The following is a 27710-nucleotide window of genomic DNA, read 5'->3' on the forward strand; positions in this document are numbered from 1 at the left end:
CTAACCTGACGAGTCATAGCGCTGGGACGCCCTCGGGTAGCTACGCGCTCTAGAAATCCAATTCAAATTAAAAAATTCACTTCTGCCACCCCCCTCGTCTCTTCCTCTCTCTGTCCTAATCATGCTAGGAGATGACCTGCTTTGTCCCCCGTGCCTCCGGATTCCCTAGTAATTTTGTCTGGCTGCTTGCATGACGTGACTCGGATAGTGGTCAGTTGTCACCTTCAGAAGGAGGAGGGAGGCCTCACTGCTACCCAGGTCCACTTCAAGTGTAGAAGGTGGCACTCCAGCTGGAGTGTTCTCTCCTCCCTTTGTTTCTCCTTAATGACAACTATATTGTGAGCTCTATCACGGGATATGGTTTTGTATGCCTCCCAGAGAGTGACCGATGAGAACACCTATCCCTCAGTATCGTCTAGTATTGACTTTTAGGGATTCCACTATATCAGGGTCCCTCAAGGCCCAGGTATCGAGCTTTCAGGAGAGCTGTCTAGGGATCTGTTCGTTGCCCAATCTGATCAGCAGGGAGAGAATGATAGGATAGCCCATGGGCTAGGTATTGAACTTTTTTCACCTAGAGAATCTGGGTTGTGGGGAGAAAGATAAAATCTTATGGGCCACGCAGTAGGACGAGTATTGCCTCTTGCGTGGGTGCAGGCTGAGGACATGTCAAGGAGGATGAGGCCCAGGCTATCATGGTTCCTCCTCTGAAGTCTCGGGGGGAATACAAATTTATAGTAGAACCATTCTTCTCTGCCACCTGCCTTTCACTCCTGCCTACTACAACCCAGGTTCTTACTACTTAAAAGGGGGTTGGGGCTCTATTGAGCTAGGATCACTACTCCTTGGGAGTCACTCATATATTCAGTTTGCACCAGCACTATATACTTGCCTCTTTAAAAGCACCTGCAAGTATTCCCAAGCAGGGATATCTTTTGTAAGAGCACCAGGTCTGTGGAATGTCTGCGATTATACTGTGTGACAATCCCTAGCTTGATCTTACACCCCAGCCCATTCACGTTCCATGAGAGGACTGCCAATGTCTCCATGCAGGGGCGGCTCTAGTCTCATGGCAGCCCTGGGCAGAGAGCGTACGTAGGGGGCCCAGGAAGAGGGGGTCCGGGCAGGGCGGAGCCCCCCAGAGCTCAGGAAGGGGGTCTGGGTGTTTGGAAGTGGACAGAGCCGGAGGCTGCCAAATCCCTTCCACAGGGGCCGCCACGCAAATATGTATCCATCCTCAGAGGATTATTATATTAAGGATATATATTGGCGTGGAGGCCCCTGGGGTTTGGCGGCCCTGTGCAGGTGCACAGCTTGCACATGCCTAAGGCCGGCCCTGCTCCATGGATGGCAATGTCCAAGGTCCCACCTCATGCCCCTTGGAAATCTGTGAATGAAACAACCCCAACTGTCACCCCACCTCACGTTTCCCTGACATGATTTCCGGACTACCCACCAACCGAATTCAAGAAATGCCTGCAACTCCCTTCATAGACAACATTTTAAACTGTCCCCGTTTGCAACTGCAGAGGCGGGTGTGGTCTCCCTGTAACTCCTTAGCACTCACTTGCATTTTTAACACCGTCTGGTAGGGCGCAGCTCAGTAGTTTGTGTCTGTGGGCCCCTCACTGGCCTTCAGGTGAGGTGCGACTGAATCGTCGCCAATATCTGTGCCCAAAGAGTGGGCCTCTGAGGTTTTGCCACCTCGGAGCAGGGATGTCCACTTCTCTCTACAACCCCAATCTCCCCCAGTGGCCCCTTCGGGATCTGCCAAAGGTTTCACACCTTTTACCTTCAGAAACTGAAAGTAAGTTGAAACGCGAAAAAATGGACTTCCGGCTGGAAAATGCAAAAATTGTCTTTTACATCTATGCATGTTACTAAGAGCTGGGAAGACGGTGATCTTAGCTCAGCAAACTTTTGTTGATGACATTTTCACAAACACTTTCTTGCTCATCGTTTTTTCCCCATTTTTCCAATTAAATCAAAATGTTGTCAATTTGTGACTATTTTCTCTATTTCCTCCAAGGAAATTCCCAAACTCTGGTTACCTTTGGAATCCACAACATTTGGGAAGAAAATTCCTTTTGAGGAATCAAAGATATGAAGGCATAGGTGCAAAATGCCCCCAAGATAAAAATAGGGCTCATTACTGGGCCAGGAAAAATCTAAGGGGCTAATAATATATAGAGGAAAATGTTTATTAATGCAAATAACTCAGAATTTCTCCTTGCTTAATGTATGATGTGCATCTTATGGTAAAGCAAATAGGCCTGACATTTTATAACTTTGCAAATTCACGATTTACTGTAAGCTTATAGGGTGGTATTGTATTTTTATCGATAACGGTTTGTACAAACGATAAACCATCGACAATGTCTACGTGGTCTAGTCTGCACTCACAGGGTTTAATGACCTTCTGTGGCCTTTCTTTAGTGTGTACCACATGTAGTTTGAGAAGCCCTTTAGAAGGAGTTCCCAATGTTTTTTCTAGCTGCAATGTGTCCTGCAATTTTGGGCAAAGTATTTCTCATTGCATGTATTAAAATACTTTTGCTGTTTAAAGCACTTTCTGTACATTGATCCATTGAGTTATTTATTGCGTTGCTGACTTCTGTTTTTCTAGCCCAATGCAACACTCTTAGGAAGCCTTGGACTTGTCTACCTTGCTACCATTAGAGTCTATTGCAAAAAAGGGGTACTTGCTTCCCAGTGAGAGTCTGCAATACCGGAGCCCATGGACACCAGAAGACATATCTTGCTACAGTTGAAGCCCAGTAACTTCTGATTGCCCTGCAACTCTCTGACCATCCCAAGCGATTAAAAAAAATACAGTTTGGAAACATAACTTCTGTCACTAACACCCCTATTACTCAAACATGGGGTCATAGTACCTCCACCCTGACCCCTTCTCATAGTATTCACAGACATATTCATCCCCCGGAACCATTCCAGATGGAGAACATGGTGGCCGCAACTTTCTGTTCAGGTTGCATCCAGCCAATCAGAGCATTCCTGTTGGCACGTGCATTCTCGAGTCATCACGAAATCGCCACGAAATATCCGTGGCCAGAGATATCACTATAATTTTCAACTTACATTTCTCAAAAACGACTGAACAAATTTGCATCAAATAACAAAGAACAATCTGCGTAACATCACCTACCATTCCGCCAAATCTGGTGTAAAACCATTGAGAGGTTAGGGCTGTATTCATGTTGACAGGTTCCTATGGGAATTAACAGTGCACATGGGAATATACAGGGCTCGAGTCGGGGTACCAAGCGGGTGGACAGCGTCCCCCCACTTATTTTACCGCGTGGACGCCGTTCCCTCTGCCAAAGAGCTGGACTTCACTCTTTGGCCTCTCTGCGTGAGCAGCGTGCTCGGAGCTCACAGCACGCTGTTCACGCGCTGACTTTTCAGATGCATTCGCATTTAAGGGGTGAGTGAGGAGAGGCAATGAGCCCGATGGTGCAAGCCACCTTTCGTGACGTCAGTTCCTGTCGTGAGGTCACTTCCGGTGACAGTGTCCCCCCACATTTTTATTTTTAGGACTTGTGCCCTGGGAATATATTGTTAACATCTTGGCCATAAGGTTCATAAAACATTCTAATTATTGAGTAGTGTCTCCATTATTCTTTGTTTCAAAGACAAATAAATAATTATTTATGTTTATAAAATAGACATCTATCCTGTGTCTATTATAAATATAGATCTGCTTCCATTGATTCTTGTAATATGAAATAGCACTACTATGTACTAAATGTGACTTAAAAGGGCCATATCACATTGTGAGGTTCAAAAGAGGAGCTAAGTCAAAAACAGCTGGGCGGACATAGTTTGGATTCTTTGAATACTAGGTTATACCACTTAGTTTGTTTAATGCCTGCTGGAAACCTTTTTTTATATCTTCAGCAAAATAGTATGGTCTACATTGACATCTTTGTATTTGTCTTTAGACTTTGATCTATACATTTTGATCTTTTCACATAGAGCATATTTACAGCTTATTGAGAATCCAAGGACATTCCTGAACGTCTTTTGAGAAAACACATTTTTTATAAAACTTGAGAAGTGTGAATGCCACTTGTGGATACAACTAAGCTCCTAGATTTACAAAAGGACCCATGCTTTCTAACATAAATGAGATTCAAAGTTCCTATATAACTCCGATGCTAATTCATTCTGTCAAACTCTTTTGTCTGATTTTATATTTATTTATTTCTATGATTTATGGCTTAAGCTACAGCTGTGTAACACGGAAGGAGTTGACAGTGCACAAATGTACATGATCTCTTACCGTGTTCAAAGCCAATGAGTACGAAATCTATAATATTTTCTTGCAGTATGTGTTAATATTCTTTTGTTCTGTCACCCCCTGCCCTTCTCTCTATCCCTCCAATTCTATGTTACTTCTTCTCCTATTCCCACTATCTTTATCTCTTGCTCAAACTCCTTTGAATTTCTATAATCTTTCCTTCTAACTCTTACTGTCGATTTTCTTCTTTGTTTGTTTGTTTCCTTCTTTTTTCTTATTTCTTTTAATTTCCTTCTGTGTACTCTCAATATCTGTAAATTTCTTAACGCATTCTTGTAAATCTGTGGATATCAATATCATCTTAATCTTCGCTGAATGTTTCATTTCTCTTTAATAATGGCTGCATCCATTTCTTCTACTACCTATAATGTTGCACTCACAGTCTACATGCTCATGTAGGCCCATATTGTTTATTAAAATATTCTTCTTTTCTTAATCTTAACCAATGTTTTAGTTTTTTGTACTACATTGTTTTCTTTTAATCCAGCCTTTGTTCTCTTCACTGTCTTCTGCTGATATTCTCTTTGCCTATTTTTTCCTGTGCATCTTCCTGTTCTTGAGTGCTTTCTTACATTGTATTTCTCTGTAATCAAACAATACTACTTTGATGTTATTATGATCTATCCATTTTATAATGTTCTTCTCACCCTCCATTGCTCTTCTAGTCCCTCCTTCTCCTCAATGATCACAATTCCACCTTCTTCTTCTCCCCTATGTTTCTCATCTTAAACCACCTCACTCATCATTTCCTCTCCATCTATTGCTTTCCTGCTTCTTGTCTATATATGTTTCTAAATAATTATCTCACTGTGACATTTAATAAACTTATCTTTACTTTCATACTTGCTCTGCCTTACATTAACATTCCTCCCTTCTTTATTCAGCTATCCCTATTCCTTTCTTATTCCTTTTAGCCTCTCCTCACATCATTCATCCTTTACCTAAGTATTCCTCTCGGCTTATTCTTTATACCATTCTCTTTCCACCTGCCATGTTCTTCTTTTTATTGACCCTTCTATACCCTACGTTAACATGTTTCTCTTCATCCACCCCCTCCTTTCTTTTGGACCCATCACATATGCTTCTCAATTGCAGATTCAAGGAGCTATAATGGTTGCTTCCTGCCTCCAAATTGTGATGGGCTTCTCTGGTCTGATTGGATTCGTCATGCGCTTTCTTGGACCATTGACAATCGCCCCAACCATTTGTCTCATCGCCCTACCACTCTTTACTTCAGCAGGCAGAGACGCCGGCTCACACTGGGGGATATCCGCCATGTAAGTTAAAAGCTTTAACTCCCAAATATACACATGTAATACACCAAGCTTTAGATTGTTAACATGGTCCTTTTACCATTTTCCTAGAAAAAAAAACCAGACTTAAAATAGTGATAGGCAACTCTGGCGAGTGTTGGTTTCATTGGGACAAGTTTATTATTGCCTCTGTCAAGGCCAACGCAAAAAGAGATGAGCAGTAACGGGAGAAGAGAATGAAAAACCAGAACAAAAACCCTACTGTAATAAAGTTATTTATCTTGATGAAGTTGAACGGACAATGGAGGGGAGGATGAAAGCTGTCTATGCACCCAATCTAATATTAGTTTTATTTGTGGATATTTCCCATCTGGCCGAAGTACAGCTGCTCTACTAATTAAAACCTATTATTGTTTACTGTGTGCCAGACCAGAGGTAGTACTTGTCTTCAGTTTTCAATCAGACCTTTTGAAGTCAAATCTGTGTTGTAATTTCATACAGTAAAGCTTATCACACCTTGAGGGACCATGGGCCATATGTATCATAGTTCCGTTTTGCGATTTCTAAATAGCGATTTTTAAGGAATCGCTATTTAGAAATCGCAAAAGGGTATGTATGTAAAAAATCGCATTTTTTTTGCGATTCCTTAATCTTCCTTATTTGAGAATTCGCAAATAAGGAATCATTTCCCATTCATTCCTATGGGCCGGAGGCCCATAGGAATGATTGTGAAACGCATTTCATTTTGCGATTCGCAATTTGCTAATCGCAAAATGAGATTGATTTCAATGGTGCAGGGGTGTCTCAAGGACACCCTGCTGCACCCCTGAAATCAGCATGTGTGTGCATATGGCGCACATACATGCCCTATGGGCATGTATGTGCGTCACATGCCACATTAAAAAATGCCAATTTGTGCATTTTTACAAGAAATCGCAAATTACCACCAATTGAAAGTTGGTGGTAAATTGCGATTTCTTAAGCTTAATTCGCTATAGAAAATGGCTTCATACATAGCATTTAAGGAATCGCAAAATTGCAATTCCTTAAATGCTATAGCAAAATAAGGAATCGCAAATTTATGCGATTCTTTTTGATGCGATTTTTTTAATACATATAAAAAATGCAAAACAGCCTTTTGCGATTCGCAAAGGCCGGAATTTGCCGAATTCCGGCCTTTGCGAATCGAAAAACGCTTGATACATATGGCCCCATGTCTATTGTTACTCTTCAGAGCACTGACTGCTTGAATTTAATTGCAGATTTGGACTGCAAAAGACATCCAGGATACACATTTTCTATCTATCAGTTGTTTATCTGAAGATCTTAGGCACTCTCTAATCTTCGGTAATGTTTCATAGACCAGGGCTAAATCGTGACGCTCCTCCCCTTTACCGGAGGAGCTGCCCCTGCAACCAATGCAGGAAACTGTGAGAGTTTGGGTAAATAAATCAGATCCTGCAAACAATAGAGAAAAGTGCAATGCTGATATTATTGCATATTCGTGGACAAATAATTTCAGACAGCTTCTGCAGAGACTGTACCATAGGCATTCAGTTCTTGTTGCGAGTTGTCAGTGTAGCCGTGTTCCAGACCTAGAATTGAGAGACTGTGCACCATTCTAGCACCTGTTTTGTTTTTTGATGCATTGCTGTCTGTTGCAGGACATGCTTCCTTATCATTGTGTTCTCTCAGTATCTACGCAAGATTCCAGTGCCTTGTCCAACCTTTACCAAAGCCAGGAAGTGCCACTTCACCAGGTTCAACATCTTTCAGCTTTTCCCGGTGAGTTATTGTCTGGGCTTCTAACAAACCTCTTAGGGGGAGTTACTGCAACTTTACTAGAACACAGAAGCACTGTACTGACCTGTGGCCAAACTTGTTTTATGTTGTTAGCACAGATATGAATTATAAAGCTGGCATGTCAACAGTTTGAGTAGGCTCTTTAAATACTTGATTTATGTTTTTTTTGGAAAGGTCATGCTTTTTGTGTCAGACCAGGGTGAACAAGACCAATGCAACCTTATTTTAGCGTTATAATTGAACTGCACGGCACCTCGGTATGTAAGGAACATGGTTTACTCATTTTAACGTTTATTGGGTCACAGTAGTCAAAGGCCAGTAGAACCTCAACCAGATTTCCATCAGTACAAGGCCATTCATGTGCCAATCTGGTGCTATGCAGATGTCAACAATAAAGTAATGTGAAACCTGGAAAAGAATGCCCTGCTTTTCTCAGGTTGATGAAATCAGAACAGTGAAGTTGTTATAGCACCATGCATTCAAATGTGTTATGATGGTGACCATACACGGTCACCACTTTACTCGGTATGAAGATTTATTGAAGCTGAGAAAAAACCCCACTGCAGTCCTGCTAGGCACATCTGGACTACTAACTGCCAGATTGTAAGACTTGGCTTTTTCAGTGGGTTTACCCCCAGACTTTTTGTTTTTTGGCCTCCTGTTTTTTACCCTGTTTTTGTTGGTTTTAAAACAATGGGCACTTCACCCCTGCTATTCAGTGATAAAGTGCATATGCTCTCCATGTAAATTGTGTTTATGGCTTGGTGCTTCCATGATTGGCTTATTTGATTTACCTTTAAGTCCCTAGTACAGTGCACTATGAGTGCCCAGGGCCTGAAAATGAAATGCTGCTAGTGGGCTTGCAGCACTGGGTGTGGTACCCACACCAGCAGACCTGCCACTACAGTGTCTGCGCGCAGTTGTAACTGCCATGTCGACCTGGCAAGTGCACGCACTTGCCAGGCCTTAACATTCCCTTTTCTTACATGTAGGGCTCCTTTAAGGCAGGCCCAAGGTAGCCCTGTAGGCAAGGTGCAGTGTATGTGAAAGGTAGGACATGTCCTGGTGTGTGTGACATATCCTGATAGTGAACTACAGTGTAATTTGTTTGTCACTGTTCAAAGGCTATCTATCCCATAGGATAGAATGGGGAATATTCTAACATCTTACGAGTATATATTCCCATTGGGTCAAGATAGAGAAATGGTGTTTAATATGCATGAACTCAGAAAGTAAAAATGCATCTTTGAGGTAGAGATGCTTTTTATGTTGTGTGTTTGAAAATACCAGTTTTAGAAAGAGGGTATTTTCTAAGTGTGGGCGGCCAGCTACGCTCCGTCTGCGGAGTGTGCGTAGTGCCGCCTACTCCGCATTTTGCGGAGCTGGCGGAGCCAGGCGGCACTACGCACGCTCCGCAGACGGAGCGTAGCTGGCCGCCACCCGCCTCCCTCCCGCCCTCCCTAAATACTTTAAAATAAAGGAACACAATAATTTTAAAAGCACTTACCTTGCCGCCGCTGGCCGCCGCGTTCCCCGGGGCTCCTTATCTTCCGTCTTCCGTATTTTTCAATAATGCGCATGCGCGGGCGGCCGCGCATGCGCATTTTCACGTGAAAATGCGCATGCGCGGCCGCCCGCGCATGCGCATTATTGAAAAATACGGAAGACGGAAGATAAGGAGCCCCGGGGAACGCGGCGGCAAGGTAAGTGCTTTTAAAATTATTGTGTTCCTTTATTTTAAAGTATTTAGGGAGGGCGGGAGGGAGGCGGGTGGCGGGGCTGGCGGCCAGTGGTTTTGCGGAGTGGGGCTACGCGGAGTGCGGAGGTGGGCGTAGTTTCTCGCCCACTTCGCGTAGCTCCGCGAAGCCCCACTCCGCAAACTCCGCCCAGGGTTAGTATTTTCTTACTTAGCTGTCCTGTGTGCCTTTGCTGTCTGGCTTTCGAGTGACAGGGGCTGGGATGTGCATTCACTGTAGACAGCCACTGGGTGGTTCGAGGTGTGTCCTGCCTTTCCTGGATGAGTCAAGGCTGGGCTGAATAGACCTGGGCTGCATTCAGAGTAGGGGAGGGGAGTTTCACTAGAAACGGAATAGACCTGGTCTGCAGTTAGAGAGGTGGGAGGAGATTTCCCTTCCACCTAATAGGCCCTGTCTCCCTTGCACAATGTTGTCTCCACCTCCTGCCGGGAAGCTGGACCAGAGAGGACAGAAATGGTTTTGGCTGAGCATAGACACTCTCAGCCCAAATGAACAAAGAGAAACGGAGTATAAATATTGGGGACCTGATCCAAGAACTTTATATTACTGCTGAACTAAGGAGCCTGCCAGGAAGAAGAGCTGGAAAAGTTGTCAAGAGGAACTGCCCCTTTGCTGCGTGCTCTGCTGTGTCGGCCTGTTCCTTGCTGTTTCTGTCTTGGGCAGGGAAAAGACTGGATTGTACTTTTATCATCCTGCCTTTAGAGTTTTCTCCAAGAGCTTGAAGTAGAGCTTGCCTCCTTTTTGAAGTCTCAGGGAGATAAAATACTTCAGAGAACTCGCTTGGATCAAGAACCTGCCAAGAGGAAGAGCTGGAAGAACTGCCAGGAGGAGTACTGCCCTTTGCTGTGGTTGTTGTGTTGTTACTTTGCTGGGTTGGCCTGCAGTTGATGCTTCTGCCTTGGGCATAGAAAGGACTGGACTCTGTTTGTCGCTGAGTATCTCCAAGGGCTTGAACTAGAACTTGCCCCCTGTTCACGAAGTCTCAGGGACAGCAAAGACTTCACTCACCTCTGGGTGCCGCCTCAGGAACCGTGGTTTCAGTTGCCACAGAGGAGTGAAAGAGTCGACTCTGTCACGATACCGCTGCGGACGCCGTGTCCCTGAAAGCATTGCAGAGGGCACCGACGCACTTTGCACTGCAGCCCTGGTCTCACCGATGATGACGACGTTTGCACCGTGACCTGTGGGTACCACACTCCTCACAGTCTCATTTCACACTGCCGCCCTGGTCTCACCGATGCCGTCGCTGACCGCGACACCCATACCCGCACTGTGGTTTCGGGTATGCTCCTAACTTACACGATGCACCACCCTGTCCCACACTGCAGTCTGGGCCAACCGACGCCAGCTCCCATCAACCGCCACTGTCGCTTGCACGTAAACTGTCAGCATCCCAACGAGCGCTGCCTCATTCCGCACCGCAGCCCTGGTCTCACCTACGCTGCTGGACGAACATCACCGAGCTGCTATCTGCACTGGAACTTGAAGGCACAGCTACGCTTCACATTGCAACCGTGACGGTTGCCATGACTGACCCGCACTGATGCAGTTGGCCGGAACCAAAGGTACTGTTTACGAGTCTGCTGACACTAAAGCCTGTCTGCACTGATGCAGTCAGCCAGAACTGTGGGATTCTGTTGTTTTCAGCACCCCTGTAGCTCCGGATTGAGTTACCGGCTTCAAGGAACTGCATTTTTAAGTCATACTTGCAAAGCGCCTATTTTTGATTATTGTATGTTTGTCTTTTATTGTTTTGATCTTGTTTGCACAGATAAATATTGGTTATTTTTCTAAAACTGGTGTGTTTTCCGTTTGTAGTGTTTTCACTGTGTTACTGTGGGTTAGATGCAAATGCTTTACACACTGTCTCTGAGATAAGCCTGACTGCTCGAGCCAAGCTACCAAGGGAGTGAGCAGGGGTAATTTCAGTAGTGTTAAAGTGAATGCTAATGTTATTGTCATTAATAGAGTGCTAACTGATACCTGAAGGTGTCCTGGCACTATGTGAAGGCCTACTGTAGTGTATTCATTACCCTTATCCTGACTAGAAGGAAGGACCCCTATTTGGACAAAGGTGCAAACCATTGCCAACTAGAGGCCCCCATTTGTAACACAGATCAACACACAGAACTCTATAAGATCATCATAGAGCACATATACGTCATAATGGGTTACAGTCCCAGCTCATTCACACTGCGCAAATCAATATAGAACCTGAGTGAGCCATTGACCTTCTCTGTAATGACAACTGGAGATAACCACTCTGCTACCTCCACAGGTTCTATTACTTTGTCGTCCAAAAGTTGTTGGATTATTTTTTGCACCTTTGCTCATGCTGCCAGGGGCACCCTTCTGGCAATGTGTTTCACTGGAACAGAGTTCTTCTCAAGTTTGATCATGTGCTCATAGTTGACAGGCTCTCTCAATCTGTTTTCAAAAACTGCTTTGTGGAGGTCCAATAGCTCTTTCAATCCTATTTCATCGATCACCATCACCTGATCCACAGCAAGTAAATTTACCATTATATTCAAGTAATATTGATGAGTCCAACCCAGAATAGGTGAACCTTCCATGGCAACATATATTTTCACTGTTCTCTCTTTTCCTGCAAATCTGATTTGTGCAGACATGAATCCTATGACACCAATATCAGCTCCCTGATATCCTTTAAGAAAGACATCTGAAGCCACCAACTCCTCCCTTGACCACATGGTATCATATAACGTTTGTGGGACGATTGTGTATAAGGAACCTGTATCCACCATCAAGGATACCATGTTAACATTGATGTCAAATACAGCCATTGGAGGTCCTCTCTTCCTTTCATTATCTTTCACTTCTTCTACAGTACTCTCATTTTCTACCATTAGGACTCTGTACCCAGTTTGTTCTTCTTCTAATTTTGCAACTTTCCTCTATTATGATTTGCACATGCGCACTAGATGTCCCTTCTTGCCGCATTTACGACAGTCTTTGGCAATAGCAAAACAATGCTTAGAATCAGCCATGTGATAACTATTACCACACATGTGGCATACACGGGATCCAAGCTTTCCTTGTGTGTATCCACATCCCTTAGGATTTTTGTTTCTGTAACTACTACTTCCAGCCAACTGAGTTTTTCTTTTAAATAACATTACCACTGCCCATGTCATCCCCTAGTATAGCAACAACACTCTCCGTGTTGCTGTTCCTTGTAAATTTAATCTCACACATGTAAGTAGGTATTTGAAAACATGTTGCCTTTCTTTACCCAAGGACCCTAATAATAATGCTTTTTTCCGTATAGGTGAGAATCTGTCTCCATCTAAAGCTAAAAGATAATTTTCAAAACAATCAATCCAGTCTTCCCATTCAATGGGGGGGGGGGGGCTCCACAGACAGCGGAGGCGGAGTAACAATAGCTGTGCTTAGATCCATAGTTGAGAGATTACCATTACCAAATGTGAGCACAAGGTGGTAAGGCCACCAAAGAAAACGCAAAATGCTTTTCCACTCAGTGTATACACAACACCAGCCAGAGTTAATTTAAAAAAAATATATTTTTATTAGGAGATATGACATGTACAAAGAATCATACCGAAAAAAAATAATAAAGAGATATAAACAACTTATCATACAGCCATGTCATAGGTCCTATTTTCAAATTATGCCCCCCCCCCACCCCACTCACCCCCCGGTGGATCACTACAGGGCAGATAGAAAAGAAAGAAAAAAGGAGAAAGGGTACATAAACATAATACACATTTATCAGGATACCTGAAGCCTTAGTGTTCAGTATTCAACCAATTATTTAATGGACCCCAGATCTGTTCGCCCTCCCTCCGGGCCCTATGTCCTCTTCTCTTAAACACAGAAAGTTCCCATTTACACACATTTAGAAATTTGCTGAACCATTCGTGTGAAGTCGGGGGGACGTGGTCCAACTAGACAGTAGCTAGGAACAATCTCAATACAGCCATAGCAACGAAGAGTAGCTTTCTATCCGATTCAGCCATATTTTTATTAGCTATACCCAACATAATAACCTGGGGTACTACTAATAACCGATACGCAAACACTTGTTCTAAACGTTGTTCTATTTTACATACCAAGAGGGCCAAAGAGGGGCAAGAGGCAAACATGTGAATACTGTCCACCGCAAGCTCCCTGCATCGGGTGACAGTTTACCCCCACCGCCCCACCCCATTGTTGTATACAGAAAGAAGTTATATACAGATTGAACCAGGTCTTAAAGCATTGAACCTGGAGGTTAGCAGAGATAGTGGCAGTTTGGCTGTAAGCTAAAGAATCCTCATACAGACCTTGTTCCACGTGTAATCCAGCCTACCATCGGCTATAATTCTTAGCTAGATAATCACTCCTCTTGTCATTAACCAGTTTATAAATAGAGGATATGGTCGATTGATTCCCATTAATTGATTCCACTAACGGAATACGAATCCAACTAAAGGTTTTTTTAGAAAAAAAATCTCGAATCTGTAAGAATTAAAAAAATTGCCCATTGTGTATCCCAAATTTCTGGTGATAGATTCAAAAGTCAAGAGCCCAGATTCAGAAAAAATATCCCCTATTACAATAACCCCTTGTGCAGACCACTCCTTAAAATACCCATCCCGAAAGATTTACGGAAGAAGAGTATTCCCTGCAAAAGGAGAGTATAGATGAATTCTACCAATATTAAACATTTTCCGAACCGTCGTCCAAACTTTAAAAGCACCAAGCAGAACCTTAAACCTCACCCGTTTGAAATAGGCAAAGCCGATATGTCTAAACAATAATCTCTGAGCCTCTTCGCCATAGATTAAATGATAAATTGAAGTATAGGAGCGATCTACATCTCCTACATCTAATAAATCAGCAATCTGTCTCAACGTTATTGACCAGTAATAAACCTGAAAGTTAGGTACCGTCCAACCTCCCCTCTCCCTAGGGAGGGTCATAAATTTCATAGCCCGTCTTGGGCGTTTGCCGGCTTGTAAAAACAAAGAAGTAATTCGTTCTAGCTTTTTAAAACAAATTTGATCAATCAGCAAAGGAATGGCTCTCAGAAAATATAAAATTTTGGGCAAAAAAATCATTTTTATAACATTACATCTGCCCATCAATGTTAACTGTAAATTATTTATTCGACGAGCATCAGCCTGTAATTTGTGCATCAGAGGGTTCAAGTTAATCCCAACCATCTCCTCAGGTTTGGAACTGATCTCTATCCCTAAATATTTAGATTTACTTACTACTCGCGGGTCGGCCAAGATGATTTTATCATTACAGATTATTTGGGTTTTGTCATCATTTAAGTGATACCCAGATTTTGCACCAAACTGTGACGTAATTATTTGAATTTCTTGCAGAGCTACCTGCGGGGAGTCAGTCAAAATAGCTAGATCATCCGCATAGCCAAGGAGTTTAGTGTCCCCGACCTTAGCCCGCACCGGACAAATTAATACAACAGAAAAAATATTTTTAATCAAAAGATCAATATAAATTGCAAATAATAAATGGGAGCAGGGACACCCCTGCCTTGTACCTCTCAGTATATTTATTGGATCAGATTGAATTCCCATAACCGAGATTCGAGTGGTTGGATGTATATACATACTCTGAATCGCACGGATAAACCTCGCCCCAAGACCGTAATGCCTCAATGCGGCCCTTAAAAAAGGCCAGGAGACCCTGCCAAAAGCTTCCTCCACATCAAGCAGCATTAAAGCCATAGGGTCTCCTGTAACCTTAGTATAATCGAACAGCGCGATTGTACGGCGTATATGTTCGATTGTTTCACGCCCAGGCACAAAACCATGTTGTTGGGGCGACACAAGCTTTTTAATCACACCTGCTAGCTGATTTGCCAGAATTTTTGAGTAAATTTTAATATCGCTATTAATTATCGTTATTGGTTGATAAGACCCGGTATCCGATGGTATCTTGCCTTTCTTTAAAAATTTAACGATCCTGGCTCTCCGCCAAGATTCAGGAAGCTTATAGAGCTTATAAAATTCCCCCTGGTATAAAATCAGGGCCAACAGCCTTGCCGCTAAGAAGAGAATCTATAGCTAGACATAGCTCTTCGATTTTTATTTCCACATCTAACATATCCAGCTCTTTCAAGGATAGAGCACCTACCTCGATTTCCTTAAGGTATCTTTGGATTTCAGACAGAACCACCTCGTTCTCACAGATAACTTCATTATATAGATTTTGGTAGAATTTCTGAAATGCTAGAGCTGTAGCGCCGTCTTCAGTGAATAACCCTACTTCAGGGTCAAGAATGGTCTTGATAATCATAGCAGATTCCTTTTCTCTAGTTCTTGCCGCTATCATGTGTCCAGCTCTTTCACTATTCTCAAACATTTATCTAGTTTGATCCAGCTCTCCTACTAAAATTCTGCATAAATGATGTCCCCCATCTACCACCAAACTTACCAATCAATACCAGGCCCATTGAAACAACAGAGCAGCTGAATCATGAGGCGAATGGATCTAATATGTATGTTTTTTAAACTATAAACTATCTACAATAAACAAGACCAGCTTGTCATTTTAAAAGTTTATTTTAAAATTCTCAAAACAGCATAAACTTTATTAGCTCTTTATTAATATCAATCATTTATTTTTATTAATTAAGCTTTATTGCATTACTCATTGGCTTAAAGTCTGACAGTTCAACATTGTAAGAAATAATGAATTAAAGAAAACATGACCCTAAAACCCTAAGTTAGCTTTCTGACCTGAAAGGGAAAATAAATGAATAAACAGTAGAATGCTTACAAATCCATTGGAAATTGGACAGCACTTCGCCCTCAGGAAACAGTCAGCCCCGTTCCCTTCAAGAGGCCAATTTTTATACCCTATTTGCTCGCTAATCTGACTAAAAGTAATTCTTTTCTAAAAGTTCAGCACTGTGATTGGTTAATGCCTGTCAGACCACCAAAACCACCTCGTCCAGGGAATGAGCGTCACCGCACTATTGTTCATTGACTCAGAGTGACATCAGCTTCCGAGTGTCTTTGCAACATTTTAAAAAGTTGCTTCTCTAACTTCCATTAAAGCTCGGCAAAATCATCCCTGCCACTTCCTCGGCCTTGAGAAAAGAACATCCAGAGCAGTTTGTGAACAAGTTCCATTGTCATTGTCAGAGCCACAGTTTTTTTTTCAAATGTCAGAGCCACAGTCTTTTCAACGAAATAAGCAAAACAAAAACTCTCCATGGAAAGTTTCCAAGATGACTGCACTTGGCTCCAACTCTGCTCACGTACAGGCCGACCAACTTTTCTTCAGAACCAGAACCAAAGCTAGGCCTCAAACCATATTCAGGCTAGTATTTAAACAAACACAAAAAGAGTGATTAATTCAGGTAAAACAAACCCTTCTGTTACCACCCTTTCCTGCTAATAATTAACCCACTAATAAATGACATTTAGCAGAAGCAAACAAATAAAGCAGCACATACAATATCTACCATTCTTCATATAGTCCAGCTTTATGAATCTGAAAGAATTAAAAGATGATTAAATGATTCACAGACAGATAATCACAACATAGGACTAACATGTAAGCACATATAATGAAGCACATGCCATGAATGATCAGACGCATATTAATAGTGACAAAGACAAAAGGACAGACATAACAAACAAAACAATATTAATCATGTGTTACAAAACAGACTTGCAAATGCAACAAGAGCACATGTAATTAGTTCCCACGTGATCACGTGTGGTGCAAACTTAATCTAGGTTGGATTAATCAAACAAATCATGCAAAAATTCATTAATTGATTAGTTCATGTTATAGGGAATTGAATCCACAAGTCAGAATAAAATATTTTCTGAAGCTCGCTTCATCAAGTTCCAAGGTGGTAAGGTCGCCAAAGAAAACGCAAAATGCTTTTCCACTCAATGTATACACAACACCAGCCAATAGAGAGTTGAAACTCAACTTCCAATCAGATGAGATAACTCTTCAATTAATTTCCTTGTGTGAGTTATAGACCATCTGCAAAAGAAACAGCATGGGGCAGAAGGATTCAAAATCCACATTAATCCTTTCACATGCTCGTAGATATGCTGTACTAAGACTTATTACAAGTGATTGTGTCTTTAAATGTTAAACAATCTTGTTTAAGCAACACACCTCCTGCGACCCAGCAACTCTGTGCTTGTTGCACAGTTAAAGCTGAATGTGCCTTAATTAGAACTCAAGTTGTTCGGTTTCACAATCTCCCGCTGAGTCTTTTGTTTGATCGGACCTTATGGATGCACAAATGCACTGGTGAGCACGCATCCACCAGTTTGCTGCAGGAGCCGACTTCGCTGTCAGTTGTGTGAAATACGGCGCCACACTCGCCGGCCTGCCCTGACACACATCTTTACTCCCCAACCTCCTTTCCCCACTGGGCCTCTGTCAGGATGTTTCTGTGAAGTATGGCATCACACTCATTGGCCTGCCCCAACGTGCGGCTTCACTCTCCAGCCTCCTCTAACAATGCTACAGCTAATGCGGCTTTGCGTCTCGTCATTCCTCATTACGGTTGCCGCACCACAGTCTGAGGCTGGCTTCCCGCTCACTTTCACAATAGTTTCTTTAACTTCAAGCTCTATCTTGACACACATTCAGAGAGCTCTGCTGGCTCTATCTGACCTGAAGTTTTCACTGCAAACGATCCTCCGATCCGCTCTTCAACACATATGGGTTCGCGGCTGGGGTTTTTACCTCATGAACTACGTTGTACCACGCCAAATCGTCGCCATAAACTGTATGATGGATACCATACACAAACACCACTTTACTCGGTATGAAGATTTACTGAAGCTGAGGAAAACGCCCCACTGCAGTCCTGCCAGGCACAGCTAGACTACCAACTGCCAGATCAACACTAACTCTATTAGATCATCATAGAACACATGTACATCATAATGGGTTACAGTCCAAGCTAGCTGGGACTGCCTAAGTGCATTACAACAAAATGCCTAAATACAAATCAGTGCAGGCTAGATTCTCCCAGTCCTGAAGAAACTCGCGTTGGACTCTGACGACCGACTACTGGCCCTTTACTTCCATACCCTTCATTGGTAAAATCATAAAAGCAATCTGTCTACAACTTGAAGATCACATCAAAACAACAGTCTTCTGCATGAATTCAGCTTCAGACAATGCTGCAGCATGGAGACAGCCAACTTACAAGCAGACTATGCCCTTTTGACTACAGATAAAATGACTTCAGCCTCTTGATATTGCCTTCAATGCAACACAATTCTCGAATGGGATTCACTGCAATCAGCCTTTAAGTTCTTAACCAGCACCAATTCATTCTCATGGACCCCTCGACATCCCAGAAGATCCTGATATTCTGCAGAGTTCCTCAGGGATCCATCTTGTTACCCCTCATCCTCATTATATACATAGCACTGTACTCACCAATAGCATAAAAATAAATTAATTTTCTTAGAGCACACAACATAATTGAAAGTCTCTTCTGCTCCTGACAGCCAACACCTCAAACATGGCTTGCTCATTATTCACAACTGGATGTCCCGCAGCTACCCAAAGTGAATGTATGCTATTCACCAAGAACAAAAAGTAACTGTTGTAAGGCCTTCTTGGGCCCACATTGGTCCTCCATTTTAGTTGCAATTTTTGGTTGCACATTTTAGTTTGACATCGTTTTTTTAATGATGAATTTTATACATTTATGCTTGCATAATATTGTACTGAGAATGCACTGTACATGCAGCTTATTTCTAGTAAGCCTTTTTCATCTTATAACCGATACACGTTGTCCAAGTCTAGGGATACAGAACAAGATAATCTAGTATTACATTGCTCCGGGGAGACTGCTCCCGAAACCCAGACATATCATCACGTCAGCACTGCGCCTCTGACACACTGTGATTTGATTATATAACCAGACCCTGAGCTACATTTCTCAGAGGAGCACTTCAGCTAGGATTGTCTGGGAATGCACTGGGTTCAAGATGCAGCTCTGTTGACGTTGACCTTTTCCCCTCCAGAGGACGATAGCCTATTCTACACCAGATTGGCACCCCGGCATCTCTATCCAGGTATGGTGGGGGGGGGCGGGGGGGTCAACCTTTCCTTATAGATCTGGCAGAGGGCACTTCCACTTTGCTCTCATAGAATAGGTAGTAACTGATAGGAGTACAGTAATCACATTTTAACTTTGCCATGATAGAATTGTTTAGCTTTTTCACCATTCTCATAATGCTGGTTACAGAGGTTTGTCTTATCTGCCTAATTTTGCAGCTCATTCTCTTTATGCAAAATGCAATTGTTTCAATAAATGTTTGAAAACTTTTATTCACATCTTTCTTCTTCACCTTGGGCATGCATAAATAAACAACAAAAGGGTATATCTGTATCCACAATTTCCTTGGAAATCAGAGTGGTCGTGTTTGAGGTTGCCATAATTCATCTTCTACACTGAATTGGTTAGGGGTTCAGGTGAAGCACTGTGACCTAGCTAGGAACTGGGCCGACAATTGCTGACGGTATTTTTGGACTCACTCCCTTTACTCTGACATGTATGCTGTCCTAATTGGCAGCCCTATTTATTTTGTAGGAACAGTATACCCTAACAATGAGTGCAAACCTGGATTGACAACATGAACCCTGTTGGATTTGAACCCACACTATCATCCAGTGCCAGGTCACTTAGGTTCACCTTGGACACTGCTCTCACTCTCAAGGAACACATCATCAAGAAAAGCAAGGCGGCCTGGTATGAGCTCTTTACTAACTAACGTAAAACCATTCCTTCCAAAAACCAACTTCAGAGCTGCCATTCAAGCAATCATATTCTCTGATCTGCTTTGCCATGCTCAACAACCTTACAGACTCCTTATAGGCACTCCACATGCCACACCATTCCTCATCAAGGGCCTGAAGAAGTAAGACCACATCACCCCTACCATCGTGGGACCCAACTGGCTCACCTTGCCTGACTGTACCTCCTTCAAAACTGGCTGCATTATCTACAAAGCCATCAAAACCAGTACTACTGCCTGTCTGGCTGCCAAGCTGTCCAGCTTCGGTGGTTCTTGCCACACTGGCAGGAAAGATATCATTGGAATGAAAAATGTCCTAGCTATTGTAACGGAAAGTTTCAATTGTATTAAGGACACTGAGGCAAGGATTATGCTCTTCTTTCTTTGTTTTCATTATAACAGCAACCATGACAACCATAACAAACTTCATTTCCCATAACCTCAGGGAAAATTAAGAGAAAAGTTCATCAGGCAATGGGGCCCCAGGACAGATCTTCATCTGATCATGTCCCCTCTCTCTCCCTCTTTCTTCCTGCTACAGATGCCAGTAGTGGAAGATCTTATTCCTGTTTGGAAGACCCTGCATAATCAATGTGTGAACTTTAATCCACATGTACCTGTGGAAAAAGAGAGCCCATACTAGTATCGATGCCCGGGCTGCTGGCACAAGACGCCTCTTAGTTCCCATTCAGAATAATTACCAAATAAAGAGACGGGCGCCGGAAGCCGGAATCAAAGGACAGAGTTTATTTCTCATGAGGAGAGCCTGTCATTTCAGACACGAAACAAGGTGTCATCGGGAGGTGCTCTAACAAGTGAGCTGAGACTCCGTCTTTTATACCTTACAAAACACTTGGCATTACAATCACAGCATTGTGAAACAAAGAAAAGATATCCCCATAATCCTCGTGTCAATCCTACCCCACATGTGTTCACAATAGGGACCCTTGACTTGCTGATAAGAGGGGAGGGCAATCACGCAACTGAGTGTTCCGTCAACTGTTTAGAATGTGTGCGCCTGATCATAGCCCAGGGGGTGGGGTGGCCAGGATCAATAGTGGGTCCTTTGAAGAGGAGTGACTTCATACAAAAAGGGCAGTAAATGGTATCTCCTGGCTTAGGCGATGGCCTCGGACATGTGTGATCAGTCGGACTCGGGGGAAGGGGTCATCAAAGGAGAGGTATTCATGCCGCGTGGACAATCGAGTGCGGAGGGAGGGCTTGTCAACAGAGGGGCATTCATGGAAGGAAAGGAGGTGTTGGTCAGGCGCGGCCGTGACTGCCAAGGACAGGATCTTGCAGAAGGAGGTTTATGACTTGCCCGTGTGAGGGAGAAGGGGGAAGGGGGAGCCAGGGCGTGCACAGGGACAGAGTCGCACACAGAGAGAGAGAGGTCTTATGACTCATGCATGAGAGAGCGGTGATAGTCAGGTGCAGCTGGGGAGGGCTATGTCAGCTGGGGCGAAGGTGGCCTCTTCAAGAGGGAATGGGGGGTTTGCGTGGGTCAAGCAGAAGGGCTGCCTTTCAGGGCAGGGTCGCGCAGAGGGAGAGGGTTTCATGATTCATGCATGTGAGAGAGGGGGGGGGGGTTTCAAATACGCGCAGAGAGGAAGCCGGTGTTCCTAATCTTAGGCGGGCAAAAGGCTAGGGTGCCTAAAATGGCTGTCATGTACACATGGGTACAGGCTTTTGCTGACAGAGTGATGCGGTCAATGCTTTACGGTATTCATGGTGCATGCAGGGAGAGGAGTGGGAAAAGGGAAATGAACGTTGCTTATGTACATCAATATTTCTAATTTTCTACAGTCGCCCCTTTTTACATAGCAAAGTTCATTTTCGTAATCGGTGAGGGTACATATAAACAGGTGCGGTCGAAGAATTAGCATTTGTCAATACTAACATAGGGCATATAATCATGGACAGTTAATGTGTTTGGCAGAATGCAGCACATAGGATATTACATTTGTCGAGTTCCTGTTGTTTCAAAGCACTACATAGCATAAATGTTTCTGACTTAAAAAATGTGACCAATGAGCATTTTGATCAAGTAGTCGAGGGCGGAATTCAGTTCAATACACAGGATCTCTTCGTCACAGTGTCTTTTAGTAATGAGCCATCACTGGTAGGCTCAAGTCCGTGTCCTTTCGTTGGCGCTGTTGAGCACCGGCGGTGGAGCTATAGGTCCAGCTCGGGTCTATCCTTACGCGTGGCAGGGTGCGGTCAGTCCTCTGCTGTTAGACCACAGTCCTGTTCCCTAAACAATCCGTTTGGCAGCGCCTTATGCTCGGCACCTATATTTCTGTGGCAACACCCTATTCCCATTTGAATGCAGTTCTTCCTTTTGGCAACAAGTCACGGGGAAAAGAGGGTGTGTGTCGTTCAAATAGTCGATAGGAGAGAGAGTGGAGTTGGGTCAGAGTTCCTGGGACACACAAAAGGGACCAAGGGAGCAAAGGATAACAAGCAGGCAGGCCCATCAATCGGGCCCAAAGAAGGGGGACGGAGACTCCAGGCACACGTGGGTTAGCAGGCGGAGGGCTTCAGGGTAGCCCGTCATTTCCACGTTTGGGATTGCTGTCTCGTCCCGTATCTAGTTGCTCTGCGGCTCCACCTTTGGTCGAGGTCACACTTGTCTCAAGATCTGCAGCCAGGCTGTGTGTCACGTCCGACCCTTCTCCTTCAGTGATCGTGAATCCTTGAATAGGTACAAAACAAGCTTTTAGAGAACTGGCAGACGAAGACATTTATGCATGTGAATTCCTCCCTTAATCTTACGCGTTTGGGAGATACGCTCATCGGTCACAGTCAGAGGTCTATTACCAAGCAGTGCATATGTCGGCATTCCTACTGAGTTCATGCCAAGTTTATTCATCGTCCCATTTATAATTCAAGTGAGGACAAATAAGATTCCCATCAACTGTGCATTTCATCATATTCAACATTTCGGAACATTTCCCTTCAAGGCTGGCTAACCTTTTCAAACAGGGCGGGGGCGCTATCGTTGATAGTCAGGGTAAAAAAACAGCTTTTCTCGAGGTGCGACGGTTACTCATGGTCGTCGTGTTTATCTCTGGGACAGCAGCTGGGGCCTATCAAATGGGGCGGGGATGCTTCGGGCGCTCGCGCTTGGGTGCAAAAAGAAGGGGGGGGGTAGTCTGGGCGTTGGGGGTCAAGCTGAACATTGGCGTTCGTCTCTGATGAACAGAAAAATAGGGTGCCATTGACATACAGTTCCCCTATAAAGGCCAGATTGGGGGACCTTAGTCGTCTTACCTGTCCTTTCCTTCTCAGCCAATTGGAGTTCATTCATTTTGCAGAAAGGAGAGGTAGTAATATGGCGATATACAATCATTTTAGTTTTTGGTCAATTTCGCTGAACGCCTTCGCGTTCAATAATTATCCAATCAGACTGGTGCCTGCGAGGCACGATTTTACCATTAAAAAGGAAGAGGAAATAGGGAGACTCTCATAGAGAGTGAGAGTCGTCCGCAACCTAAACGAGCCATTCGGTACACGTATGACATGTAGAGGGAGAGAGAGAGATTCAGATAGAGAAAGGGAGAGACGTGTACAAAAATAGGTCATTTAGTGCGTTCAAAACACAGAACAGTAGGGGGTCAGGTAACGGAGAGACGCAAACAAAGGGAGAACATAAACCCCTACAGTACACACACACACACACTCAGACGAAGGAAGACAGTACATGTATTACATACATAAGACATTCACAACAAAAACATAAAACAATAGTTGGCCAACGAGATCTATATATTTTTATATCCTACTTATCTTTCACTATCCTATTTACCTACGTGCTTAGCTCTGTCTACCTTTCCCTCCCTTTTCCCTCTCGCCTGTTATCTTTTCGAGCGTTCTCAATTGCCAATACTTACACCTTGGTTAGTCGATCAGGAATGAACCTGGTCGCGCTATTTACCCATGGTTGGATTTTAAACCATTCTCCAGTTTCTTCCTTTGGTGGGAAGTTCTTCAGGCTGATGCAACGGCAAGTATTGATCGGGAGAACAGTCGGATAGCTTGGCTAGATCTATGAGAGTGTGAGAAGGGGGGCAGTACATTTTGAACATCAGCAACATTTCTAACCTCCCCGATAGGTGCAGTCTTGGTAACCCTTACCCGTGCACGTTTTCTTTTGTCCTTTCCCTACCTAGTCAAACGTCTAGTTACAGTCTCTAACGTGTTATTTCGAGCCAATTTTTCGTCATACAGTACCCGTCAAGTTCCTATGTCAGTCCATCCTCCCAGTCGCTATGTTCTGAGGAGATACAGTCATGTCAAGTCTACGTCTTTTTTAAGAACCTATTGTCATAAGGACCATGCTCATATTCCCTTCTTCCCTTTCTCGTCGGTGGTTCGGTCATCGTCCTCCCATACTTCAGCCGAGGTTCCGACGTGACCTGCAGAAGGGAGGAGAAAGAAGGGGGTGGGGGGCAGCATTCAAACCACATCAGCATGCAGTAATCCGGAAATGTTTTTACCTACCACATACTCGACCTATCTCCACGTAGTGCATTTCTTTGCCATCTCAGCGTTTAAGCCTAGAGGGACCAGAAATGTCAGATAGATAATCACTGACGATCTGCGTATCTACATGAGTTACTTGGTCGTAACCCCTTTTGGTTGGGTGCAAGGGTGGCGGTCAGGTGGCATTTCTGTGGTGTCGCTTTAAGGCTTCTAAAACACTTTTCCGGATGCCTGTGACACATAATGTGGCTGCTAAATATCGGGTCCTTTTCAACCTTCAGCCTTCATCATACTTTCTCGTTGCTCACAGTAGTAATACATTCAAAACTCATTAATGCAACCGCTACAACTATACTTTCGTTTTCAAAAATACCTTTAATAAAAAGTGCTGGTGTATAAATACAGGCCTACAACCCAGTGGACCGGCCACGGAGCAGGTTGGAAATGTACATAAGAAGAACGAAGTTGGTGGCAGTTCATTGCATAAAGTGCGGCAGTGCAATAAAATCGTATAAAACTTTACTACAGAGCAAGCATGATGCATGTCAAGGATTCAGTCATATTAAATTAATTCATTATCCAGATGCTCGTTCACTGTCTAAATTACACCAATTCATTGTTCCCATTCATAATAAGTACCCACCCTAAATCAGTTCATTGTCAAAACACATGATCAATATCGGTATTGCTTTCTTCTCTAAGCACCTAATCACTATCCATCTTATCGACTTTCATTGTACAAAAATGCATACATATCTCAGAGCATCACTTATTCGAGCAATCCAGGTGAACAGGGAGTTCGAAAGTTTTCGTTTCGTGTATCGGCGCCATTTTGGGCGAGGTCAGGCATGTTCCGGTATAGTCAGAATGTCTCCAATGACTCATGGTCGGACCAGAACCTTCCATTGGCAGTTCAAAAACTTTTTCGCAATGTGGTAACAGTCTAACAAATGGACCATCAGTCAAAGAGTGGGGAGGGCAACAACAATTTTCCTACCGGGTCATTCTGGTGTTCCACCGGAACTGAACAAGTCTGTACTTTGGCTGTGTTTTAGCCATTTCCAAACTGAGGCTGGCGCCGGCAGGAGTGTGTCGATGTCGCGGGTCCCAGTGAGGGGGACGGGGGCACCCATGTAGAGGGGTCGGGGGCCCCCCGGCTCTCATAGAATCTTCAAGGTTGAGGAGAGACGGTATGGGGCATGTGCCCGCCCCGGGCAAAAGACCGCTTTTTGATGTGGACCCTCTTTAAGTAAGAGCATTGGGGTGTCGCTGGAAGCCTCCACCTGGAGGGAGGTGGGGGAGGCTCGTTCGCGCCACCTCCCCCTTCCAGCGACCCCTCGCCGATCCTCGGCTCCGCCGTTTCGATATTGGCCGTGCCGGCTATTGAAGATGGGGGGGGGGGTCGGTGGCTGAGGCAAGACAGCCCCCCCCTTTTTGACATGTGGCGGGACTACCTCCAACTCTCCAGGGGTTGACATGTGGCGGGACTACTTGAAACTATCCAGGCGTCGGCATGTGGCAGGACTACCTGTCAGCGCCGCCGTTCTCGCTTTGGCTTCGGCCTTCTTCGCGGGCCGGACCAGGCGAGAGACAGAGGGGGGGGGGTGGTCGGTGGCTGAGGCAAGACAGCCCCCCCCGTGGCCTGCAGGGCAGCAGAAGAGGAGAGAAGGAGAGGCCATCACGGTTTTCTGGGCCGTCCGCCCCACAGCCTCCCCTTCCGACTGCGGCCAGGCGAGCCCCGCATGCCTCGAGGCCTCGCCTACCGGATGGGCGTAACCGCGGACCTGTGGCACTTCGGGAGTTTCCGGAATGGGGGTAGGTACCTATTGATTTGTATCTATTTCATGTGACCGTTATTTGGGCGTGGTGGGCAATGAGGCAGACATGTTTAGGGCAGGAATAGGCAACGGAACCTAGCTACCTCGTAGCTTGCCTTGGTGTCAAGCTTGTCTTCCCTCGCCATTTTTATGTTTCTTATTACGGGTTATTTCTAACGTTTCTTATTTTATTTTTAGCGCAGTTGATAACTCCTCAGTGGCCTACTGATTTCGCTCAACTCCTTTTCTTGTATTTTTATGCCATAGCGTATTATAAGCTATAGCGACTAGTCCACACTTAATGAACAGGTCCTTATTAGGTGTGCCCTCCAGTGGAGCTGGATGGTTCAACTCTAATAAGCGGTCCGGGCTAAACAGGCTACCAACCAGTGGGGAGAAGATAGGCATGACGGGTTACAACGGGGACAAAGGTCTGCACTACCTATCTTATCACGGCGGACAAAGACTAGACAGAATATTTCTATTCTACGTTGTTTGGAGGCCGTGAATACCTCAAAAGAACCAATACCGAACACTTAATGTACGGTCAATCAAACAATCAGTGGGGAGAATAAGTGGGTACGAAAAGTTTGCGTTACCCACTCTTTCTCTACCTGCAAAGAGAGACCTTGTTCTTCCCTGTTTGCAGACAAAGAATCTCCAGACAATAATCCACGAACGATAGTTCGGGAAACAGTGGGGGAGGAAGATAGGCACGACGGATTACAATGGGGACAAAAGTCTGCGTTACCTATCCTTCACTGCTTGCAAAGAGAGAGCCTGTTGTTTTCTCCGTTTGCAGACGGTGAATCTCCAGAGGGTTCAACAAAGCGTAATACTAGTATTATCCAAACCAAACAATTAATTCACAATTTGTCGCATTTACGCGACCTTACCCGGACCGGACCGTGTGGGCAGTTCTTCGCCTTCCTCCTTCCAGCGCCCGATCGTTCTCTTACTCCATGATTTTACCGCGGCAATCCTGTGGGATTCCAGTCAGGACAGTAGGTCACTCGAGAGAGGTCCGTTCGGAATTGGTGAAGTTCATTCAATCGGCAGCCGGACGAGGGCCCTCTCAAGGCAGGTATACTCCGATCATTTAGATGTTCACCTCATCGTCTGGATCTCTCTCACTGGACCTTATGTCACTGATGGACCCCGCGTTGGGACGCCAATTGTGGAAAAAGAGAGCCCATACTAGTATCGATGCCCGGGCTGCTGGCACAAGACGCCTCTTAGTTCCCATTCAGAATAATTACCAAATAAAGAGACGGGCGCCGGAAGCCGGAATCAAAGAACAGAGTTTATTACTCATGAGGAGAGCCTGTCATTTCAGACACGAAACAAGGTGTCATCGGGAGGTGCTCTAACAAGTGAGCTGAGACTCCGTCTTTTATACCTTACAAAACACTTGGCATTACAATCACAGCATTGTGAAACAAAGAAAAGATATCCCCATAATCCTCGTGTCAATCCTACCCCACATG

General features: G+C 44.3%; 1 protein-coding gene across 1 annotated transcript in view; it reads left to right on the plus strand.

The window, feature by feature from the left end:
• Positions 1–27710, plus strand: part of LOC147734705 (solute carrier family 23 member 1-like) — a 322680-nt gene that overhangs the window by 149464 nt on the left and 145506 nt on the right. The window contains exons 5-6 of the mRNA XM_086952992.1: positions 5417–5598; positions 7239–7359. Coding sequence (XP_086809118.1) covers positions 5417–5598; positions 7239–7359 — 303 coding nt within the window. The remainder of the gene's footprint in view (positions 1–5416; positions 5599–7238; positions 7360–27710) is intronic.

This window comes from Lissotriton vulgaris, chromosome 1_2 (genome assembly GCF_964263255.1).
Source record: "Lissotriton vulgaris chromosome 1_2, aLisVul1.2, whole genome shotgun sequence".
Taxonomy (NCBI): domain Eukaryota; kingdom Metazoa; phylum Chordata; class Amphibia; order Caudata; family Salamandridae; genus Lissotriton; species Lissotriton vulgaris.